The following is a 21,891-nucleotide window of genomic DNA, read 5'->3' on the forward strand; positions in this document are numbered from 1 at the left end:
CAATTGTTATAGCTTCTTCTTGGATTGATCCCTTGATCATTATGTAGCGTCCTTCTTTGTCCCTTGTAATAGTCTTTATTTTAAAGTCTATTTTGTCTTATATGAGAATTGCTACTCCAGCTTTCTTTTGATTTCCATTTGCATGGAATATATTTTTCCATCCCCTCACTTTCAGTCTGTACATGTCCCTAGGTCTGAAGTGGGTCTCTTGTAGACAGCATATATACTGTCTTGTTTTTGTATCCATTCAGCCAGTCTGTGTCTTTTGGTTGGAGCATTTAATCCATTTATATTTAAGGTAATTATCAATATGTATGTTCCTATTCCCATTTTCTTAATTGTTTTGGGTTTGTTATTGTAGGTCTTTTCCTTCTCTTCTGTTTCCTGCCTAGAGAATTTCCTTTAGCATTTGTTGTAAAGCTGGTTTGGTGGTGCTGAATTCTCTTAGCTTTTGCTTGTCTGTAAAGGTTTTAATTTCTCTGTCCAATCTGAATGAGATCCTTGCTGGGTAGAGTAATCTTGGTTGTAGGATTTTGCCTTTTATCACTTTAAATATGTCCTGCCACACCCTCTGTCTTGCAGAGTTTCTGCTGAAAGATCAGCTGTTAACCTTATGGTGATTCCCTTGTAATTTGTTGCTTTTCCCTTGCTGTTTTTAATATTTTTTCTTTGTATTTAATTTTTGATAGTGTGATTAATATGTGTCTTGGCATGTTTCTCCTTGGATTTATCCAGTATGGGACTCTCTGCACTTCCTGGTCTTGATTGACTATTTCCTTTCCCATATTAGGGAAGTTTTCAACTATAATCTCTTCAAATATTTTCTCAGTCCCTTTCTTTTTCTCTTCTTCTGGGACCCCTATGGTGCATTTAATGTTGTCCCAGAGGTCTCTGAGACTGTCCTCGATTCTTTTCATTCTTTTTTCTTTATTCTGCTCTGTGGTAGTTGTTTCCACTATTTTATCGTCCAGGTCACCTATCCATTCTTCTGCCTCAGTTATTCTGCTATTGATCCCTTCTAGAGAATTTTTAATTTCATTTATTGTGTTGTTCATCATTGTTTGATTGCTCTTTAGTTCTTCTAGTTCCTTGTTAAACCTTTCTTGTATTTTCTCCATTCTATTTCCAAGATTTTGGATCATCTTTACTATCATTATTACTCTGAATTCTTTTTCCGGTAGACTGCCTATTTCCTCTTCGTTTCATCTGGTGGGTTTTTACCTTGCTCCTTCATCTGCTATGTATTTGTCTGTCTTCTCATTTTGCTTGACTTACTGCATTTGGGGTCTCCTTTTTGCAGGCTGCAGGTTCATGGTTCCCGTTGTTTTGGTGTCTGCCCCCAGTGGGTAAGGTTGGTTCAGTGGGTTGTATAGGCTTTCTGGTGGAGGGGACTGGTGCCTGTGTTCTAGTGGATGAGGCTGGATCTTGTCTTTCTGGTGGGCAGGACTGCATCCAGTGGTGTATTTTGGGGTGTCTGTGAACTTATTATAATTTTAGGCAGCCTCTCTGCTAATGGGTGGGGTTGTGTTCCTGTCTTGCTAGTTATTTGTAATGGGGTGTCCAGCACTGGAGCTTGCTGGTCGTTGGGTGGAGCTGGGTCTTAGTGTTGAGATGGAGATCTCTGGGAGAACTCATGCCAATTGATATTACGTGGGGCCAGGAGGTCTCTGGTGGATCAGTGTCCTGAAGTTGGCTCTCCCACCTCAGAGGCTCAGGCCTGACACCCAGCCAGAGCACCAAGACCCTGTCAGCCACATGGCTCAGAAGAAAAGGGAGAAAAAAAGCAAAGAAAGAAAAAATAAAATTAAGATAAAAATATATATTATAAAATTTAAAAGTTATTAAAAAAAAAAAGAAAGAAGAAGAAACCAATAAAGAAATCCACCAATGATAACAAGCACTAAAAACTATACTAAAACAAAACAAAATGGACACACAGAACCCTAGGACAAATGGTAAAAGCAAACCTATACAGACAAAATCACACAAAGAAGCATACACATACACACTCACAAAAAGAAAAAGGAAAAAAGAATTATATATGTGTGTACACACACACACACACACACACACACACACACACACATATATAAAGGAAGCATCAACCAAATCAATAACCAAATCTACCAATAATAATAGGCTCTAAATACTAAACTAAGATAAACATAAAACCAGAAACAAATTAGATGCAGAAGGCAAACCGCCCGTCTACAGTTGCTCCCACAGTCCACCGCCTCAGTTTTGGGATGATCGTGGTTTATTCAGGTATTCCACAGATGCAGGTACATCACGTTGGTTGTGGAGATTTAATCTGCTGCTCCTGAGACTGCAAAGAGAAATTTCCCTTTCTGTTCTTTGTTTGCACAGCTCCCAGGGTCTCAGCTTTGGATTTGGCCCGGACTCTGCATGTAGGTCGCCTGAGGGCGTCTGTTCTTCGCTCAGACAGGACGGCCTTAAAGGAGAGGCTGATTAGGGGACTCTGGCTCACACAGGCCGCGGGGAGGGACGGGTACAGAATGCGGCAGCAGAGGCTGGCGTGACATTGCACCAGCCTGAGGCGTGCCGTGTGTTCTCCTGGGGAAGTTGTCCCTGGGTCATGGGACCCTGGCAGTGGCAGGCTGCACAGGCTCCCTGGAAGGGGGGTGTGGATAGTGACCTGTGCTCGCACACAGGCTTCTTGGCGGCGGCAGCAGCAGCCTTAGTGTTTCATGCCTGTCTCTGGTGTCCGCGCTGATAGCCGCAGCTCGTGCCCATGTCTGGAGCTCGTTTAGGTGGTGCTCTGAATCCCCTCTCCTCGTGCACCCTGAAACAATGGTCTCTTGCCTCTTAGTCAGGTCCAGACTTTTTCCCGGACTCCCTCCCGGCTAGCTGTGGTGCACTAGCCCCCTTCAGGCTGTGTTCACGCAGCCAACCCCAGTCCTCTCCCTGGGATCCAACCTCTGAAGCCCGAGCCTCAGCTCCCAGCCCCCACCTGCCCCAGCGGGTGAGCACACAAGCCTCTCGGGCTGGTGAGTGCTGGTCGGCACCAATCTGTGTGGGAATCTCTCCGCTTTGCCCTCCGCACCCCTATTGCTGCGCTCTCCTCCGTGGCTCCGAAGCTTCCCTCCCCACCCACCACTCTTTCCACCAGTGAGGGGGCTTCCTAGTGTGTGGAAACCTTTTCTCCTTCACGGCTCCCTCCCACTGGTGCGGGTCCCATCCCTATTCTTTTGTCTCTGTTTTTTCTTTTTTCTTTTGCCCTACCCGGGTACATGGGGAGTTTCTTGCCTTTTGGGAAGTCTGAGGTCTTCTGCCAGTGTTCAGTAGGTGTTCTGTAGGAGTTGTTCCACATGTAGATGTATTTTTGATATATTTGTGGGGAGGAAGGTGATCTCCACGTCTTACTCCTCCACCATCTTGAAGGTTCCCCCCCCTCCCTTTTTTAATAGCCCTGGTGATTATACTGGGCTGTTCTAGATAATCCAGGATAATCTCCCTGTCTCAAGACCCTTGATTTTAATCACATTTGTAAAGTATCTTCTGCCACATAAGGTAACATATTCACAGGTTCTGTTGATTAATTGGGATGTGGACATCTTTAGGGAGCTATTACTCACCCTCTATTTCCGTTTTTCTGAGTGTTTTAAAAATCATGAATGGGTGTTTGTCAAATTTTTCTGCATCAATTGGTAAGATAATGTGATTTTTCTTCTTTAGCTTATTAATATGTTGGATTATATGGACTGATCTTCAAGTATTGGTCAGCCTTGCAGCCCTGGAATGAACTTTACTTGGTTATGATGTATAATTCTTTTTACATATATCTGAATTCTATTAGCTAATATTCTGTTACAAATTTTTTTGTGTCTACATTCATGAGAGCAGTATTGGTCTGTAGTTTTCTTTCCTTGTATTTCCTTTGTTGGTCTTGGCATCAGGGTAGTATTAGCTTATAGAATAAATGAATTAGGAGGCATTCGTACACTTCTGTTTTCTGAAACAGATTGTGTAGAACTGGTATTAATTATTCTTTAAACATTTGGTAGAATTCTTCAGTGAAATCATCTGGGCTTAGAGGTTTTTTTTAAATTATGGATCCAGTTTTTACAGTGCTACTCAAATTATCTATTTCACATTGGGTGAGTTGTGATAGTGTATGTTTTTTGAGGAATTGTTCTATTTAGTCTAAGTTGTTAAATTTACATGTTTAGAGTTAGTGCATAGTGTTCTGTTATTATCCTTCTGATGTCTGCAGGGTATGTAGCAGTAGCCATAGTTTTATCCCTGATATTGGTAATCTGTCTTCTCTCTCTCTTTTTTTTTCTTTGTCAGTTTAGCTACAGTTTTGTGAATTTTATTGATCATATCATAAAAGAAGCTCTTTGATTCATTGGTTTTTTTCCTACTTCCTGTTTTCATTTTCATTTATTTCTGCTTTTATCTTTATTATTTCCTTCCTTCTCCTTGCTTTGAGTTTATTTTGTTCTTTTTTTGAGGTTCTTGAGGGTAGAAGCCTAGATTACTGATTTAAGACTTTTCCTCTTTCACAGGGTATGCATTTACTGCTATGAATTTCCTTCTCAGCACTACATTACCTTGTCCCACAAATTTGGGTATGTTGTATGTTCATTTTCATTCAGTTTGATATTCATTTTGATTCCCCTTGAGATTTATTTCTCTTTGACTCATGGATTACCTAGAAGTGTGTTATTGCCAAGTGTTTTAGAGAATTTTCTGTTATCTTTGTTATTGATTTCTCCTTTGATTCTGTTGTTTTTCAAGAACACACTGTGTATTATTTTAATTCTTCTAAATTTGTTGAGGTTTATTTTTGGCCTGGGATATGGTCTATCTTGGTATATGTTCCTTGGGCACTCATCCTGCTGTTGTTGGCCAAAGTGTTCTGTACTGTCAGTGAGATCCTGTTGGTTGATGGTGTTGAGTTCTTCTGTATCCTTGCTGATATTCTCTCTAGTTCTACCAGCTGTTGACAGAGTTTCTAATTGAGTTGAATCTCCAGCTCTATTTGTTGTATTGATATTAGTCTGCTTAGGCTGCTGTAATGATATACTGTAGAAATTTATTTCTCACAGTTCTGGAGGCTGGAAAGCCCCAGATCAAGTTCTAGGAGGGTCATTTTCTGGTGAGGAGTCTCTTCCTGACTTGTAGACAGTCACCTTCTTGCTGTGTTTTCACATGGCTTTTCCTTGGTGCCTGTGTCTGACGAGATTGATCTCTCTCTTTCTCTCTTTCTCTCTCTCTCTCTTCCTCTTCTTGTAAAGCCAGTAATCCTACTGAATTAGGATCTCACCCTTATGACCCAATTTAACCTTAATTACCTCCTAAACGCCCTATTTCCAAATGCAGTCAAATTGGGAGTTAGGGCTTCAACATGTGAATTTTGGAGTGGCACAGTTCAGTCCATAGCATTTGTGGATTTGTCTATTTCCCTTTTTAACTCAGTTTTTGCTTCACATATTTTACAGCTCTGTTGTTTGGTCCATACACATTTAGGATTGATATGTTTTCTTGGTGCATTGACCTTTAATCATTATATAGTACTGTCTTCTCTCTTATAATTTTCTTTGTTCTGAAGTCTACTTTATAAGATATTAACATAGCCACTCCTTTCTTTTTTTTTTTTTTCCCCTGTACGCGGGCCTCTCACTGTCGTGGCCTCTCCCGTTGCGGAGCACAGGTTCCGGACGCGCAGGCTTAGTGGCCATGGCTCACGGGCCCAGCCGCTCTGCGGCATGTGGGATCTTCCCAGACCGGGGCACAAACCTGTGTCCCCTGCATCAGCAGGCGGACTCTCAACCACTGCGCCACCAGGGAACACCCTCACTCCTTTCTTTTGATTAATGTTTGCATTATATATCTTTTTTCCATCCTTTTATTGTCAACCTGCCTATATTATTGTAATTTGAGGTGGGTTTCTTATAGATGGCATATAGTTGGCTCATGTTTTTTAATTTCCTCCAGTCTTTTTTTTTTTTTTTTAATTTATTTATTTATGGCTGTATTGGGTCTTCGTTTCTGTGCAAGGGCTTTCTCTAGTTGTGGCAAGCGGGGGCCACTCTTCATCGCGGTGCGCGGACCTCTCACTATCGCGACCTCTCTTGTTGCGGAGCACAGGCTCCAGACACACAGGCTCAGTAGTTGTGGCTCACGGGCCTAGTTGCTCCGAGGCATGTGGGATCTTCCCAGACCAGGGCTCGAACCCGTGTCCCCTGCATTGGCAGGCAGATTCTCAACTACTGCACCACCAGGGAAGCCCTCCTCCAGTCTTTCAATTGATGTTTTTAGACTGTTTAAATTTCATGTAATTATGATATGCTAGGGCTTAAGTCTGTCATTTAATTTTTTGTTTTCTAGTTATTCTGTTTTCATTTTTCTATTTTTCCTGTCTCCGTATGAGTTACTTGAAAACATTTTAAAATTCCATTTCTATTTATCTTAGTGTTTGTGAGTTTATCTCTTTGAATAACTCTTTTATTTAGTGTTTGCTCTAGGTATTACATATATACGTAACTCTCCACAGTCTATTGGTATCATCATTTACCAGTTCAAGTAATGTATAGAAACCTTACCTTGTTTTATATCCCCTCATCCTCCTCATTTAAAAGATAATTGTTTTAAACATTTCCTCTACTTGCATTTGGAACGATATTAAACTGCGTTAGGATTTTGCTTCAACCATCAAACACAATTTAGAAAACTCCATAGGAGAAGGAAAGTCCATTGTATTACCCATATTTTTGCTTCATGTTTGTTCATCCTTCCCTGATGTTCCAAGGTTCATTTCTTTCTTTCTTCATTTCCTTTCTATTTAGAAAACTTTCACCATTCTATTAGGGTAGGTCTGCTGGTCACTAAGTTCCTTAGTTTTCCTTCGTCTGAGAATATTTTGATTCCTCTTCGTTCCTGGAGAATATTTTTGCAGGGTATAGAATTCTGGGTTCACAGTTCTTTTCTTTCAGCACTGGAAAAATATCATACTACTTCCTTCTGGCCTCCACAATTCTGCTGAGAAATTCACTGTCATTCAAATTACTTTTCCCTTATAGGTAAGATATCATTTTTCTCTCACTACTTTTAAGAATTTTTCCTTGGTCTTTCATTTTCAGAAATTTAATTGTGATGGTATCTTGGCATGGATTTCTTTTGGTTTATCTGGTTTGGGGTGTGCTCAGCTTCTTGATTCTGTAGGTTTGTGTCTCTTGCCAAATTTGGGAAATTTTCAGTCATTATTTCACAGATGACTCTTTCAGCTCCACCCCCTTTCTGTCCTTCTGGGACTCTGATGACATACATGTTTGATCTTTTGTTAGGTCCCTGAGATTCTATTCATTTTTTTTCTAATCTATTTTCTCTGCTCTTCCAGTTGGGTAATTTCTATTGTTCTATCATCTAGTTTGTGGTTTCTTCTCTTTCTTGTCTATTCTGCTGTTGAGCCCATCCACTGAGATCTTCATTTTGGTTATTGTATTTGTCAAGAGCAGCCTCCTTATTGCCGGGTGATTGCAAGTTCCCCACTAGGCCTCCTCTGACGCCACCCCAGTGGGTTTGGGGCACCTTATCACGTGGTGAGGGGGTACATCTAGGCTCCCCATTGGCCTTTGCTGGCCTGTGGATCGTGGGGCCACAGTTTTTTTTCTGTGATGTGTGGATGGACTAGAGCAGTTCGTGTCTAAAAGCTTTCTGTCTTGTTAGGCTACCTTTTTCTGGTCCTCCGGCTAGAGAGAGCAGGCTTTTGTTTGGGCTTTGTCTGTGCCCACTGGTGTTTCTGCCGGGGTTTTAATTTTACTTGCAAGAATAGGGGAAGGTCCGTCTACTTGATCTTCCTGGAAGTAGAAGTTTGTTTACTTTTGATAGCTATTGTCAAGTTGTCCTTTGTTACATGTGGTGCAAACATTATTTTCAGTTGTTTTTTTAATGGTGCATTTTGCTTTGCAGAAGTATTTGATTTTTACATAGTTGAATATATTAATCCTTAAGAAAATGGACTCGGAGTTATGTAACATGTTTGGAAAGACCTTTCTCATACCAAGATTATGAAAACAAAGTCTGTCATTTTCTTCTATCAATAGCTTTGTTGGGGGTTAATTTATTTTTTCATTTAAATATGTGAACCGTCTGGAATTTATTTTGGTATAAGTAGGAATAGAAACGTCCCTGCGCCGTTCCCACCACTCCCATGGCTACCTGCTTTCCCAACTCCATTTACTGAATAATAAATATGGTGTTAGGGAATTTCTTTAATTTGGTACATGCTTGTTTATAACAGTGTTCCTAATAGCCGGGTCCCGAAAAAAGCAGTCACAGAGTTGCAGGGGGTGTGCTGGGCACTGGAGTTGAGACTCACGCCCCCGTGGCTGTAGGTTGGTAACGGCCGGTGCTGTGAGTTGGTGATACTGAAAGGTCAGCCAGCCCGTCCACTGGGTTTCGGGGGACCTAGACTCTCGCAGGGTCCGAAGCCAGAGGTGCCGAGGCTGACAAGAGGGCGTCCAGAGCTGCGCTAGAAAGTGCTCCCGGGCAGAGCTCCGCCTCCTCAGTGGCCTGGTCGCTCAGCCTTCCGTCCTGACACCCCCGCTGCCCAGGTGCCTGGGCTACGGAGCATCTGTGAAGCGAGGTGAGGGGAGGAGCCCTGGTCCGTGTGCACTGCACCGTCTGCTCTACGACACCACCTGACTCCTGGCGGCTGCTTCCGCCTCCAGGTCCCGAGGAGGCCGGTGTGTAGACGCACTGAGCACAGCGAGTCAGAGGGGATGGGGAGGCAAGGGGTGGAGGCGGGCTGGACCGATGCCATCCTGTGGGACGTGTCCTGTCCACCCCTGCTGTGAGGCCGCCCCACACAGTCCTCCTGCCACTCCCTTCTGTCCTGCTCCAGCTCCCACTCGGTCAGCTGCAGCGTGCCTCTGGCCCGGACGGCAGGCCCGGGCGCCCAGCGGGAACTGGTCTGTCTCCCCCACCCAGCAGGCCCCCAAGGCAGGATCAGCACTGCAGTCCTGGGGTTGGGCAGAGCGAGTCACACCTGATGCTGGTGAGTGGTGCCAGAAGGGATCGTGATGGTGGCAGTGTGTCCCGCCCAGTACCTGTTCCTGAGGAATGGTGATTCCAATTATGACCAAACCTCCTCTCTTGCTGTAACGTTTCTTCTGCCTAAGAAACTGGTGCCAAAGCCAGGGGGCAGAGGGGGGGTGAGGATGACGCCCCCGCCCCGTCTAGAACGTGAGGCCCTCCACCGGCCCTCAGTCTCCTTTCCCAGATTCAGTGCAGTTTGGCCTGAGAAGCCCAAATCGGAAGAAGCTGGGTTTTGGTCCTCTCTCTGCCATTAGCTGGCTGGCTAAGAGAAAATCATTTCCCTGTTCTGGGCCTTGGTTTCTTCATAAATACAGTTGGGTATTGGGTGAGAATCAATGCTTTTCTTGTAAAGCCCTTTAACAAATGGAATATTTCACAGAAACTCATGAGTAAAAGTGTGCAGAATTCGGCAGCTCAGGTTGAAGCAGGAGTGGGACCAGCGGCTCTGAGGATAGCTTGACACCACCCGACTAGATGGTTTCTAGGGGCCTCTCCAGCCGGCCCAGGGCAGGCGTTTTAACCTCTCTGAGCCTTGGTTTCCTTTTCTGTAGAGACAATACCCAGCTAGGTGTGAGGGCTGACGGGGAGGGTTGCCTGTAAAGCTGCCAGCAGGGTTTGGAACACGGGTGCTCCACCAACGACGGGGATGTCAGTGTTGTTTGTGCCTTTCCAACCCTCCTTTGAATAGCAGCCCAGGCACCAGCCGCTCCGGTTCTTCGAGCACTGCATCCCTCCCAGTCCCCACGGCCTGGGACTGTCTGATGGGTCTCACGGTGTGGCTTTGGGCTGGTAGCTAGTTGTGTCTGTTTAAAACTTAACCTCCACAATCAAACTGAGTTCCTGAAGGGAGCCTCTCCTTCCGTAGCTCTCAATCCCCACGCTGCCTTGTACACCGACATTCAATAAGTATCTGTGGGTGATCAGCCCAGGCCAGGATGTGGCCCCTGCTTGGTGTTCAGACCGAGGAGGGGCAGGTGGATTGCAGGGCCCCTGCACTGGAGGAGGGTTAATGATGACTAGAGAGGGCCGGACGGAGCGGAATCCCCAAACTTGTCCCAGCCAAACACAGCGGATCCTCGTTTCCACCCCGGAGCCGGCGGCTGGCCTGTGCCAGCACTTCTGCCGGAAAACAATCAATCAAGAAACCTTCCAACTCAGACTCCACAAAGTAAGGTTGGTTTCATGTCGCTTCTCATTTATTAATTCAGTCTGTTCTAAGTTGTACAGTTACGAAAATAACAAAACCAAAGCCGAAAGCCCAGGAATATTTACACTCTCTCTCGTGTAGTGAGGTCAGTCTATGTTGTTGCACAGATCGGTTATGTTTGGTACCACAAGATGTTTGTAATTTAGACAAAATTGGACAGATTAACAATTATATGTACAGTAAAATAAAAGGGGAGGTCATTCAAGTATCAAAATACAGAGACAAAGATTAAATAACGTTTTATTACAGTTCGGTCCCATTGCCACACCACTAGCAACACCACTTTGTGAACTGCATCTGAGAGTCGTCCTGCAGGCCTGGGCATCACAACACAGGCCGAGGGCAGACCAGTCTGCTCAGCCCGAGACTTCTCCGGGGACTCCCCAGAGTCAAAGCTGGGGGCCCCGGGGGGATGCGAGCGTTGCAAATGCAGAGCCTGTCGGAGGGAAGCCCTGCTCAGAGTAGATGCAAGCAGAAGGGCGGAGCAGAGAGCCTGTGGCCGGGCAGGTACTGACCTATCTCAGGTCCCGCCTGAACGGCCTGCACAGTTCAGAACGGGGCTGCCACACTGCAGGGCCTGTGCTCACGTGCAGAAGCAGGGCTTCTCTCCACGTGAAGCCTGTCCTGGTGTTAAAATTTTTCTTTCTAGGGGAGGGAGAGTACCTGTCCCGGAGGAGGAATAAAAAAAATATCTAGTCCCTTCCTTTCTTGGCTATTGAGAAATAAACCAAGCTCAAAACAAACTCCAGAGCCAGAGCAGATTAGCCAAGGCTTTCCAACATGAAACACCCTGAATAAATAAAAGATATAGCAGCTTCAAGGGGAGGAGACACCTACCTATGACTTAAAAACAAAAAGACAGCTTGAGGAACTCATCGTAGTGTCTACAGTTTTCTTTATGGACCCACCACCCACCAAGAGAGGGCTGCTTAGAGGAGACCGGCCTTCCTCAGGAGGAAGAGGGCACAGCACTCGCACTGCAGCAGGAGCCGCGGTTTACCCATCCAGCTCGGGGTTCCTCGTCCATACCTGGAAGGAAGTAGGGGCTGAATACTGCTCAGTGGAAGCCGACGGGCCCTGGAAGCAGCAGGACGTGAAGTCAGACTTCCCGGTATCGAGGTCCTTGTTTAGTACCGAGAAGGGCAGGATCAGTGAGAGGGGGTGTGACTCCCCAGGCCTGCGGTGTGGACGGCTCAGCGGAAAGGAAACCCACAGGGCCCAGCCTCAGGTCAGCAGGAAGACGCGGCCCAGCTTTCCACTGCTGGCCGACCACAGGGCTGTGAAGGTGCGCCAGGGCGCTCCCTGCTCATTCACAGCCCCTGCCAGGAGAGAGAGAGGCGCTACTGAAGCCTGGACTACTGATCCTGGGACCAGGTTGCGCTGTGCCAACAAAGCGGAAGGTCTGCTCCAGGCCCCGTGGGAGGAAAGGCTCTGCTCTGGAAGGTGCTGGACGGGCAGTTGACCTGGCCCAGCCTCACAGGAACAGTCCCTCTGGCTCTGCCTCTGCCTCCAGGAGGAGCAACGCAACCAAAGGTGAAAAGCAAAGCCAGCCAGCAGGAGGGCTCAGGCAGCAGCAGCGCCCGGATGCCAGCCTGCCCTGAAGGCCACACTCGGGGAGAATCAAACTGTCACCTGATTCAGCCTTCCCTACCCTTGGAGCCAGTGGGGAGCCCAGCAGCTGAAAGGATGACAATCAAACCGATAATTCAGAGAACCAAAGTGAGTCCTAATCACACAGACCTGATTAGACAAATCGCAAGTCAGCAGGCAGCCACCTCAGCCGACCTACCCGTCAATGCCCAAAACAAACAAAGCTGCTGCTTCTCCTTTCTGCCTCGACTCAGACGGTCTGAGGTCACCGGAGGGCCTGCGGCCAGGCAGCCCAGGGCAGCGCTCTGACCACCGCTGGGTCCGAGACGGAGGAGCAGCCCAGAGCTCGGGCACCGCGACCTGCCTGTGCATCTCCGCGCGGCCCCAGACCTTCACGTTTGGAACCCCAGAAGCCTCTGCTTTTGCCAGGCGCCTCTACGGGCTGCCCCCAGCTCCAGGCGGGGACAAGAAGCTGTGCGGCTCAGAAGGAAGAGCAGCTGACTGGCGGGTCTGTCAAGCCGATTCAAGTCACCCACTACCTTCTCTCGGAGCTGCCCACGCGCGCCAAGACCCCAGCCTGAGGACAGAGGCCCGCTGTCCTCTGACCCTATGGCCATTGTCTAAAGATTGGCAGTTTAACCTAGAGGGTTGAGCCACGTGTTGAAAGTTCATTTTATAAAAAAATTTTTTTCTATTAAAAAATGTTTTCTGGACAAGTCACTTCTTGGCCCTCTGGAGTTCCAACCTCATCTGCGAGAGGCCTGGAGGGCTGCTCCGCAACCAGGGCAGGGCTCACTCGGCGAGACCTGGCGGTGGCAGGCCCGGACCATGCAGCCGCGAGGAGGTCCTACGGGCAGTAGTGGGGCCTGCGTCTTCAAAGCTGCAGCTGAGACGGTGGTGGCGGTGGCGGCGGCGGCGGTGGGAGCCTGCGCTCCCCATGGCTGTTTCCGCAGCACAGTTGGTTCCTCGGTGGCTCAGCTTGGCAGAAGCAAACACAACGGGGGGGGGGGGGGGGAAAGGGTTAACCAAAGGGGCCTGCACAAGGTGGAGGAAACGGAAAGGAAACACAGAAGCAGAACAGAAGGTCCCTTACAGCCTCCCCTGAGCACCCGCCGTGGCTCAGCGCATCTGCTTGGAAGGCACGAGGACAGGCAGGCAGGAGGACCCACCCCGGTTTGTCGACTTGGGTTTCAACTCATAAAGCAACCGCTGCAACTTACTGGCTCTCATACTGGGCCACGCTACGTGTACAGTGCTTCTTCCCACGGAAACTGGCTCTCCTCTCCCGCCATCTAAGCTGACATGCCCTCACGTGAGAACGTGGGCCTTCTGAAAGCCTCAACTCCACCATCCCAGCTGCTGAACTGCTTTGAGGTGATGGACTCCTTCTCAGGAGTCAAGAGGCTGAGGGTGGTCGATCAGGGAAGGGACCGGGTGCCAGCTGACTATCTCTGGTCCCCACACTGTGGAGAAGCATCAGAAAGCTCCTGGAGGACAACGGATGTTGCTCGGCCCAGGTCCCTGTCCTTGAGCAGCTCCGTTCTGAGGGAAGAAGGTGCACGGTGTGTGCAGGGCACTGGCCTCCCTCCTGCTGGCTCCTACAGGAAGGCCTTCCTCTTCCTCGAGCCAGACTCCAGAGCCAGCCGGGGACTCCCCGGTGAAGACGTGAGGAGCCATCCCGTTCCTTGCAGTGCAAGACCCATCAGGACCAAGACACCTGCTGTGTGGAGCCAGCCTGTGGGTGTTCAGACGCTCAGAGCCCCAGGCTTTGGAGTCAGGCATGTGCTCTAGGACCTGGCACAGACCCTGGGCCCTCACAGAAAGAGGTCTGACCTCGCTGAGCTGAGGGTCTCACAGGGGGAGGCCAGCAATCTTAGAGGGATGGGCCGCAGGCCAGCTGTTAGCAGAGCGCAAGGGGATTCTGGCCCCAGGTGGTCACAGTGGTTGGTTGTGTCAGGAAAGGTGCAGTTAGCTCTTGGCAACGGCACCCAGCCGTGGCTCGGAAGACGGGAGAGGAGAGCCGACAGGGAGCCCCGGCCGATCGGAGGGAGCAGCCTCCAGTGCCGAGTGGACTCCGCTTGGAGACTGCCCCCGCCTCAGGAGCCACAGCGCCCGCCCGCTGAGGCCCTCTTGGTGCCCACCTCAAAGGCACCTTGCCCCCCCGCCAAGCTGTCCTCGCCCGAGGGGGGGATTCACAGTGTCTGGCGGTGTTAGGTGCGGGCTGAGAGCGTGCAGTGTCTAAAGCTGCCGCCCCGGGAGCAGAGGTCCCAGTGGGGGTGGGACCTTGGCGTCAGCAGCTGGAAGGAGAGCTGAGAAGAGCAGAAGGACGGACGGCAAAGGCACATGAGATAGTGGAGGCGGGGCGGGCGCTTAGAAGATAGTGGTCTCATACTTGGTGCTGAGGCTCCGCTTAGAGTCTGGCTTGGGGTCCACAACCCAGGAGACGCTGGCATGGGACTGGGCATCTGGGTCCGTATCAGGTGGTTCCAGCTGCTGAGGAAGAGGGTGAAGAGTCAGAGCGAGCGCTGCACCTGGGCCAGGGGTCAACGGGGCCCGCTGTCCCCCGCCTCCCGGGCCGTGCTGACGTCAGCACCCCACGGGGGCAGCCCTGTTCTCCTCAGCCAAAGAGCAAAAGGCTCCCTGGGGTGGGGTGGGGAAGGGGGACCTTCCCTGGAGCATCATGGGAGGGCCGCCTCTGAGCTCGCCAGGGGCAACTTCTCAGTTAAAGGAGCCTTGCCCTACCCAAGCATCGAGCACTAAGCCCCAAAGCTGTTCTCGGTGGCAGGAAGCGGGTAAGGGGTTTGGAAACCCCAAACCTCAGGTCCCTCTGGCAGGGCCAGAGAGCTCACCCCGGGCAAGACCACAGCGGGCACCCATGAGCTCTGGAGAGAGGAGGACACACAGCAGAGAAACAGAGGCTCCAGCACAGACAGGGATGGTGGGACGGCAGCTCAGGAAAGACGGGCATGCAGGCGGGGACGGGGCACCAGAGTCTCAGAGAGCTCACGGTCACTTCGGGGAGACTGATACACAGACAGCAGGAGGTGCAGAGACCTTGACTCCAGGACTAACAGACGGCAGCGGGAGGTAAGAAGGACGATGGGTGGGGCAGGTGTGACAGTAACAACAGCGACTATCAGGGGGCGGCGGCACCTGGGGTGCGGAGCAAAGCAGACACAGACACGGGGTGGCGTTACGGAGGCCGCCTCGCACAGGCCCGTGTCCTGAGGGGCTGGCCACCTGAAGCGTGAGAAGACCCTCCTTGCGCCCGCTCCACCCTGAGCCCTCAAATCCCGGGGCCCACGTACTGCTGACTTCCTCGTGCCGACCCGAGGCTTAGGCACCGGTTTGGAAGATTTCGTTTCGATCATCTCGGCAGCAGAGGCCCCCATCGGCCTGGACTTCTGGGCCTGTAGGGCCAGCTGATAGGCCACCTCGAACGCCTGCCCCAGCGTCAGGATGATCTCATAGGTCAGGTTCTGGGAGAAAACAGCACAACGTGAGAGATGGGATGCGGGAACCACTGCCTCTCACACCTGCCCTGGCCTCATGCCCCTGAGCACAGGCCAGGCAGTACTGCACAGGTAACAAGGCACAGGTAACAAGAGTGCAGGGAACCTGCTGGAACACTTGCTTTGAAAGCAGAAGTTTGTCCCGAGGTGACTGATACATTAGGGAACAATCTGAACAAAACACACACTTTGTGTTTCCTCACGTGTGATTTCATTGGAGAGAAACGCGAGGCGAATGCAAAGACTCCCCTGCTGACCCCCGCTGCCTGGGAATACACAGCATATATGCCACCCCCACCTGGCAGCTCAACTTCCCCACGGGACCCACCCCTGACAGTAACAATCAAGCGGCAGCTCTTCCCAGGGTCACCCGGCCCGCGCCCTCCCCTCCATCCGTGCACCCCTCTGTCCCTCCTCTTTCTCTCTCCCTCTGGCACACAGGCTGGCAGGAGTGAGGCACATGCTTCCACAAGCCGACTTCGGGTCCTCCTCGAGGCACAGCGCCGTGTTTATGTAGCATTTATGTATTTCTTAACCATTTAACATGGATAAAATGGTGTGGGTGTTCGTATTAGGTTCCTGAGGGCTGTGCCCCCTGCCTCATCTCCCCATGAGCCTTGGCGCTTCCCGTGTGGTTTCAGGGTGTGGTGCTCTCTAGGAGCACAGACGCCACGTTACAGCAGAACTGACGGATGCGGGAAGATGAGCTACAGGTAAGAGTACCGGGAAGGATGTGTCCTGGGAGGATTTCCTCATTTCATCTTCAGAACCACCCCGTGAAGTCGGTTACACTCTATCCCCTTTGCGCAGACAAGGAGCCGGGGTCACACAGCTAGCTGGTGGCAGAGCCAGGAGGCTGCAAGCACAGAGCTCCCGGGCGAGGCCGGGAAGACCCTGGAACCAGCTACTCTCACGGGGGCAGCAGGGACCTGGACAAAGGCGCTGTCTCACGGCAGCCACCATGGTCACTCATCCACTCCCTGTGGGCAGCACGTGTGACCGCTCCCCTCAGCCCAGCAGCGCCAGAACCCCGCCTAAGCTGGGATATGGGCGAAGAAAACTTACTGTCCCCAAGAGGGAGGTGGAGGGCTTTTCAGGGAGATGGCCCAGCTGGAGGGCGGGAGTTAGGATGGATGGTCGACCAAGAGCCTAGGGAGATGAAGCCTTGGCTGACCTGACAGACACGCAGCCGGAAGCAGGAAAGCCTCTGTCAACTAGAACCCTGGACGAGCCACTGTCGTCCTGTGTGCTTTAGTCTCAGTGCCAGATAGAGGGGGCTGGAGTGATGTTCATTCTTGAACAGACCTTTGCTAAGTGCCAGCCGGGTGCCAGGACCCACTGCACTGGGGCTGTCGCAGCGCAGGACCCCCCACCGTGCCCAGCTGCGGACTCCACCCACCACGTCCACCGTGCTGAAAACGTGGCAATAGTGGTGGCTGGTCTGCAGGTCCTTGGTGATGTAGGCGAAGGTACAGAGGTCCTCCGGGTCCTGGGCTGCACAGGAAATGTTCCGGATCTCGTGCTCTGCGATGACGTTCTGCGGGGAAAACAGGGTCTGGAATTCTTGGGCTCCCTGAGGGCACACCCTAGTCCCTTCACCATTGCCACCTTCCTGTCCCATCCTAGCGTCAGCCAAACACCACTTCCCCATCTCTTCGCGGTGGGGGTGGCACCTCACCTTGTCTGATTTAGGGTTGGGGTCTCCACCCTTGACCATGGCAACTGAGGGAGCAAATGTTCACACCCAGCCCACTCTGCTCTCCAGGGTGGGATCCCAAGCACAGGGCCTGGGGGTGTCCTACGCTCACTAAGTGCATCACAGCGTTAAAGGCCCACGAGCAGATAAGTGGCCAGTGGAGCCCATGCTGGGGAAGATAAGCTGTCCCTCGGGCGGGGCCCTGGGAACCAGGATACGTGGGTGCATGAGAGACAAGTGCCCCCCCTCTAGGGAAGATACCCAGCTGGCCAGGAGGGGGGTGTGTGTGGGGAGGAAGGGTGCCCCCTCCTCCCTCAACAGCAGTTGTGGGAAGCACACCTTGTTGGAGGCGTCGATGAACTTGACACCTTTGTAGGTGATGGACAGGATGATGGTGGGGATCTTCTTCATGTGCTCCGTGGATTTCTACAGGAAACGGGAGGCCTGTCAACTCAGCCGCACGCAGCGTGGCAGGGCCCCCGTGGCTGCAGGCGGTGCCGCCATCGCTGCCTTGCGTCCTGGCCGCCCCCACGGTAACCTACCCGCATCTTGGCACAGGCGTCTTGCGTGGATTCTGTCCCTCGCAGATCTTTGATCAACATGGAGCCCAGATACTGTGGGAGCGAGCAGTGGCCCGGCTTAGGAGTCCTGCGTTACCACACGGGGCCACCAGCCAATCTGGGACCACAGTCAGGGGGCTCCCTCTCCCAGTGACTCTCTTCCCCCATCCTGGCCTGTGAGTCCCCCTTCCCCCAGGTGCTGCGAGCAGCTGAGGAGTGGAGAACACCATGGGGGCCCTGGGTCCGGCCAGCATGGAAAGCAGGAGACAGGCCAGGCTGGGAGGGCAGAGGCTACTCACATTGGCTTCATAGCCGCAGGACTCGAAGATGAGTTTCTCCGGCTGGTGTTGCCAACTCTGCACAGGGGCATAGGGGGCAGCCAGGCTTGGGGGCCGAAGGGTCAGCTTGGCCTCTCGGTGCTCTTCCTGCAGAACACGTGGGGTCACAGGTCAGCTCACCTGCTCAAGGGGTTCCCGGGCTCCCTCCTGGGTTCCACCTCTGGGAGCTCCAGGCCGGAGGCAGACAAGCCATTCCGATGCGCTGGGGCGGAGGTGAGGCCTGTCTATGCCAGAGAACTGGTGGAGAAGCAGGGACCTCAGCTGCCCGCCCACCCGTGAGCAGCTCAGCAGGGAAGGCTCTGTGGTGTCTGAGATGAGTGTAGATCTGATCCTGGTGTGGGGAGTCGGGGAAGTATCCGTGGCCAGGGATGCACTTTACAGGGATCCTCATGGCAGGCGCTGGGGTGTGGGGGAGGGGTGGGAGGCCACCACGGGCCAGGTGCCAGGCGATGGGGTCCTTAACTAGGCTGCTGGTGGAAGGAATGGGGAGGAGGGGAAAATTCAGGAAATTTATGACTTCCATTCCCAGCAATATGCAAAGTCTCTCAATACAGAGCAACTAAAACTGCTGGACGATGTGTTTTTTAAATCTTGTAAAATTCATGGTCGTGCTTGTGGAAAGGTGAGGGGAATCCCCAGAGGCCAAAACCGAGAAATATGAGTCACGAGAGAAAACAGAGCGAAGCTAGGGCTCACCCTGCGGGGACAAGGGACACCCAGCAATCTGTGTCTAACAGGCCAAGACGGGGGCGAGACAAAAAGCCTGCGGTCCGTGCAAGGCGGGAGGGAGGACGGGCAAGTCGAATAAATGCGAGAGCCCTGAAAGCAGTGCCCTGGGCGGTGGGCTGGGAGCCCTGTCCTGCCAAGAGGAATGAGGCGATCCCGTCTGTGGCTCCCTCCCGCCCACCTGGATCCTGAAGCGCTCGGCCCGAGAGGGCGCCGTAGGGTCTTGGAGACTGTCGTGCCGCCTCCTGCCCGTGTCCCCAGAAGGCAGCAGCAGATCAGCCGACCGGCCGGTGCAGGAGTCATTCTGGCTCAGGGGGGACGACGTCTGCGAGAGCAAGTCTTGGCACTGCAGCGGGAAGAAATCCAGGTGAGATTTGAGACTCATCAGGCCAGTCCTTAGGCTGTAGGTGTCAGCCAATCCTCGGGCTGTCAGGGCCCAGCTTGGGCAGGAGAATCAGTGAGAACAGGCACGAGCTGGAGGCCAGCACCCAGTGGGGAAATGGGCCGCTGGGCCCAGCGTGGGTACAGTCAAAGTGACCAGATTCTTCCAGCCAGGAATCCCTAACAACCGGGTCCTGCAGGTGAGCACCCGGGTCATGAGAGCACTCTCCGGCCTGGTTGTAGGGCTGGGAAGCGATCTCTTGTTTATAAAATCGTTTGTCACAACTGATCGCAGGTCCTGGGGGCATGTGACCAAATCCAAAAGTCTTTCCTAAGAAAACACATAGCACTGCTGGTTGGCACCCAGAGGCCTCACAAAGAGTATGAATCAGTCTTCACTTTCCATATCTGAATGTCAGCTGAGCCTGGTCCTCAGAACCAGCCTGGGCCCCAGCCTTCTCATGCGTAAGAGGAGGATAAAATAACGCCCACTTTGAGGCTGCCATAAACGGGCTGAGGCTTGGAGCCCAGCGCCCACCCCACCCACTGGCAGCCACGCAGCTTCATGGGTTTGGGGAGACTCATCCTGAACCACAGGCTCACAGTCTAACCCACTTTTCAGTCAGAGATTACCTGCCTTGAGCAACAAAGCATCTCTGAGGTTTTTAAAATCACAGGGATTTTCCTTCAGAAGATGGGGAGGGCCCTGGTCCCTCCGTGTGTTCCAGGCTTTGTCTCGGGTTCACGTCAGGCTGCCCGAGAGGGGGGCCCCTCTGACCCACCCCTGCCCACCACCCCGGGCACAGCTCAACCGGACGTTCAGACATGGCCCCAGCCGTCTGGGATTCGGATATTTGTTTTCCTACTTTTGCCAACATTTGGCCCCAACACTGGGAAGGGAGGGATCAGTTGCTCCTCGACTGCAGAGGTGACGCTGTCTCTGAAGAACTCCCGAAGAATTCTCCTCAGTTCCTAGCAACACGCAGCATACAAACATCCCCTCCCACCCGCCCCAACTCACCCTCAGCTGGGAAAACCGGGGGGGCTTCTGGGGTGGCTCCTCGTAGGGTCTGTCTGCCAGGGAGGCGATGATGCGCTTGCGATGGCCGAGCAGGTGCACCTTTAGGACCTGGGCAGGGGCGGGGAGAGGAAGGTCAGGCGGCAACTGGGCCCCCAGCCCCCAGCCCTCACCCCCACGGGCCATGCTGGCAGCCCAGGGACACTCACAGCAGGGCTGTACTCACGTTGACAAGCTCCAGCTCCCAGAGGTTCTTCACAGTGTCAATGGAGCTGTAGCCACTCGACAGGAAGGAATGGACATAGTCCTGCAGGCCCAGGGAGTCCAGCCAGGAGGGCACTGACAGGGGGCTGTTCCCATCATAGCCCAGAGCCTTCACCTGCGGGGCGAGGGCAGGAGGTGGGACTAACATCTCAGCACTTGGGACGAGGACCCTGGGGACCACGGGGGCGCAGGCCGGTTCACTCAGACCACACCAGAGGCTGAGGCTGGAGTAGGTATGGGACAGCTCCTGAGGACCAACGGGGCCTGTGTCCTGGCATCCCCGAGTCGCTCCACTCACACAGCCTTCTCTACCTCAGCTCTGGTCTCGGGCCCCATCTGGGGACTACCAGGGCACCCCAGGTCTGGGAAAGGTGCCCTATCAGGTAAGGCTAGATGGGGAGGAGCGTTTGTGGAGGCCCCTACTGTGCTCTGACAAGATCACAGACCTGGTAGGACAAGAAAATGGTGTGTGTCTGTGAAGCGGGCACTGGCCTCACTGCTAGGACTCATTAGTGCTTCCTGAGCTCTGGGCAAGTGGAAGAGACTCTGTGCCAGCAGAGCTGAGGAGAGGCTCAGGCCTACCAGCCACAGCTCCCCAGGAGGCAGAGACTGCTTCCTCTGCTGCCCCGAGGGCCCCGGGCCTCCTGGGGAGGGCCTGGTCTCAGGCAACAGGCCAAGCCTGTGGGCACCAGGCTCCGCGCCAGGCAGATGCCTGCAGTGCCATTCCTGAGGCCGGACTAGGTCCTGACTGTCCCTAGTGCTCTGCTGGCCTTGGGATGTGGCAAAGAAGTAAACAGGATACTGTCCTCCCCGCTGGGGCTCCCGAGATGAGGGGCAGACCCCCACAGTGACCTGCACATCCCCTGAGCCCCGCCCCGCCACTGGCAAAGGCTGAGGCCACGGAACTGTCGGTGGTCACCTTGGGCAGGGACCGCGCAGCCTGGAGCAGCTTCCGCCTGTGCTGTGCGTCACTGATGCCGATTTCCCGCAGGTCTTGATCTTCCATCACATTAGGCCCCTAAGAGCAGAAAGGAGAACGTGAGGGCCTCCTGGACAAGGCCGCTGGCTCCCTCAGGGCGTCATGTCAGCCTGTCATGGCCCCTTGCCATGTTCTTCTCCTTCGCCACAGGCACCACGAGAGAATGAGCCCCAGGGCGCCCCGCGAGGCCAGGCCAGGCAGCAAGCAGCCTCATGCAGCAGGAAGACAAACCTGCCCAGGCTGCCCACCCAGCCCGAGCGGCTCCCAGGGCGCTGACCTGGGCTGGAGCAGGCAGGGCCGGGCACAGGCCCTCACCCACCTGAGCTGATGTGCATTTTCCTGGGAGCAGGTTTCATGACCCCCCAAGGTGAACAACAGGAGGATTAATCCCCAGATTCCTCACAGATGTGATTTTGTGATTTAAAGCGGCGGTAACAGCCACCTTGGGCCGGCGGCAGGGGCAGGCACCCAAGAAGCCTGCCTCACCCCGAGGAGGAGAGGAGTCTCAAAGTGGGGACCTGCGTGAGAGAGGAGGGGCGGCTGGGGCTCAGCCCACG

The 21,891-nt window shown here is 52.5% G+C and overlaps 1 protein-coding gene across 8 annotated transcripts in view; it reads right to left on the reverse strand.

Annotated features, from left to right (window-relative positions):
* Positions 1-10,242: 10,242 nt before the first annotated feature.
* Positions 10,243-21,891, reverse strand: part of ANKS1A (ankyrin repeat and sterile alpha motif domain containing 1A) — a 187,845-nt gene continuing 176,196 nt past the window's right edge. For 3 of the 8 annotated variants that reach the window (XM_029244364.1, XM_029244359.1, XM_029244367.1), the window contains 10 exons: positions 21,275-21,373; positions 20,318-20,470; positions 20,095-20,202; positions 18,874-19,038; positions 17,928-18,053; positions 17,611-17,682; positions 17,408-17,494; positions 16,772-16,909; positions 15,169-15,339; positions 12,900-14,353 (listed from right to left, as the gene is read on the reverse strand). In XM_029244364.1, coding sequence (XP_029100197.1) covers positions 14,231-14,353; positions 15,169-15,339; positions 16,772-16,909; positions 17,408-17,494; positions 17,611-17,682; positions 17,928-18,053; positions 18,874-19,038; positions 20,095-20,202; positions 20,318-20,470; positions 21,275-21,373 — 1,242 coding nt within the window. In that variant the 3' untranslated portion in view covers positions 12,900-14,230. Of the gene's footprint in view, positions 12,839-12,899; positions 14,354-15,168; positions 15,340-16,771; positions 16,910-17,407; positions 17,495-17,610; positions 17,683-17,927; positions 18,054-18,873; positions 19,039-20,094; positions 20,203-20,317; positions 20,471-21,274; positions 21,374-21,891 lie in introns of those variants that run through there. The other 5 variants (XM_029244365.1, XM_029244360.1, XM_029244363.1 and 2 more) reach the window with 4 other exon arrangements.

This window comes from Monodon monoceros, unplaced genomic scaffold, assembly GCF_005190385.1.
Source record: "Monodon monoceros isolate NGI ecotype Baffin Bay Population unplaced genomic scaffold, NGI_Narwhal_1 Super_Scaffold_3, whole genome shotgun sequence".
Classification (NCBI taxonomy): Eukaryota; Metazoa; Chordata; class Mammalia; order Artiodactyla; family Monodontidae; genus Monodon; species Monodon monoceros.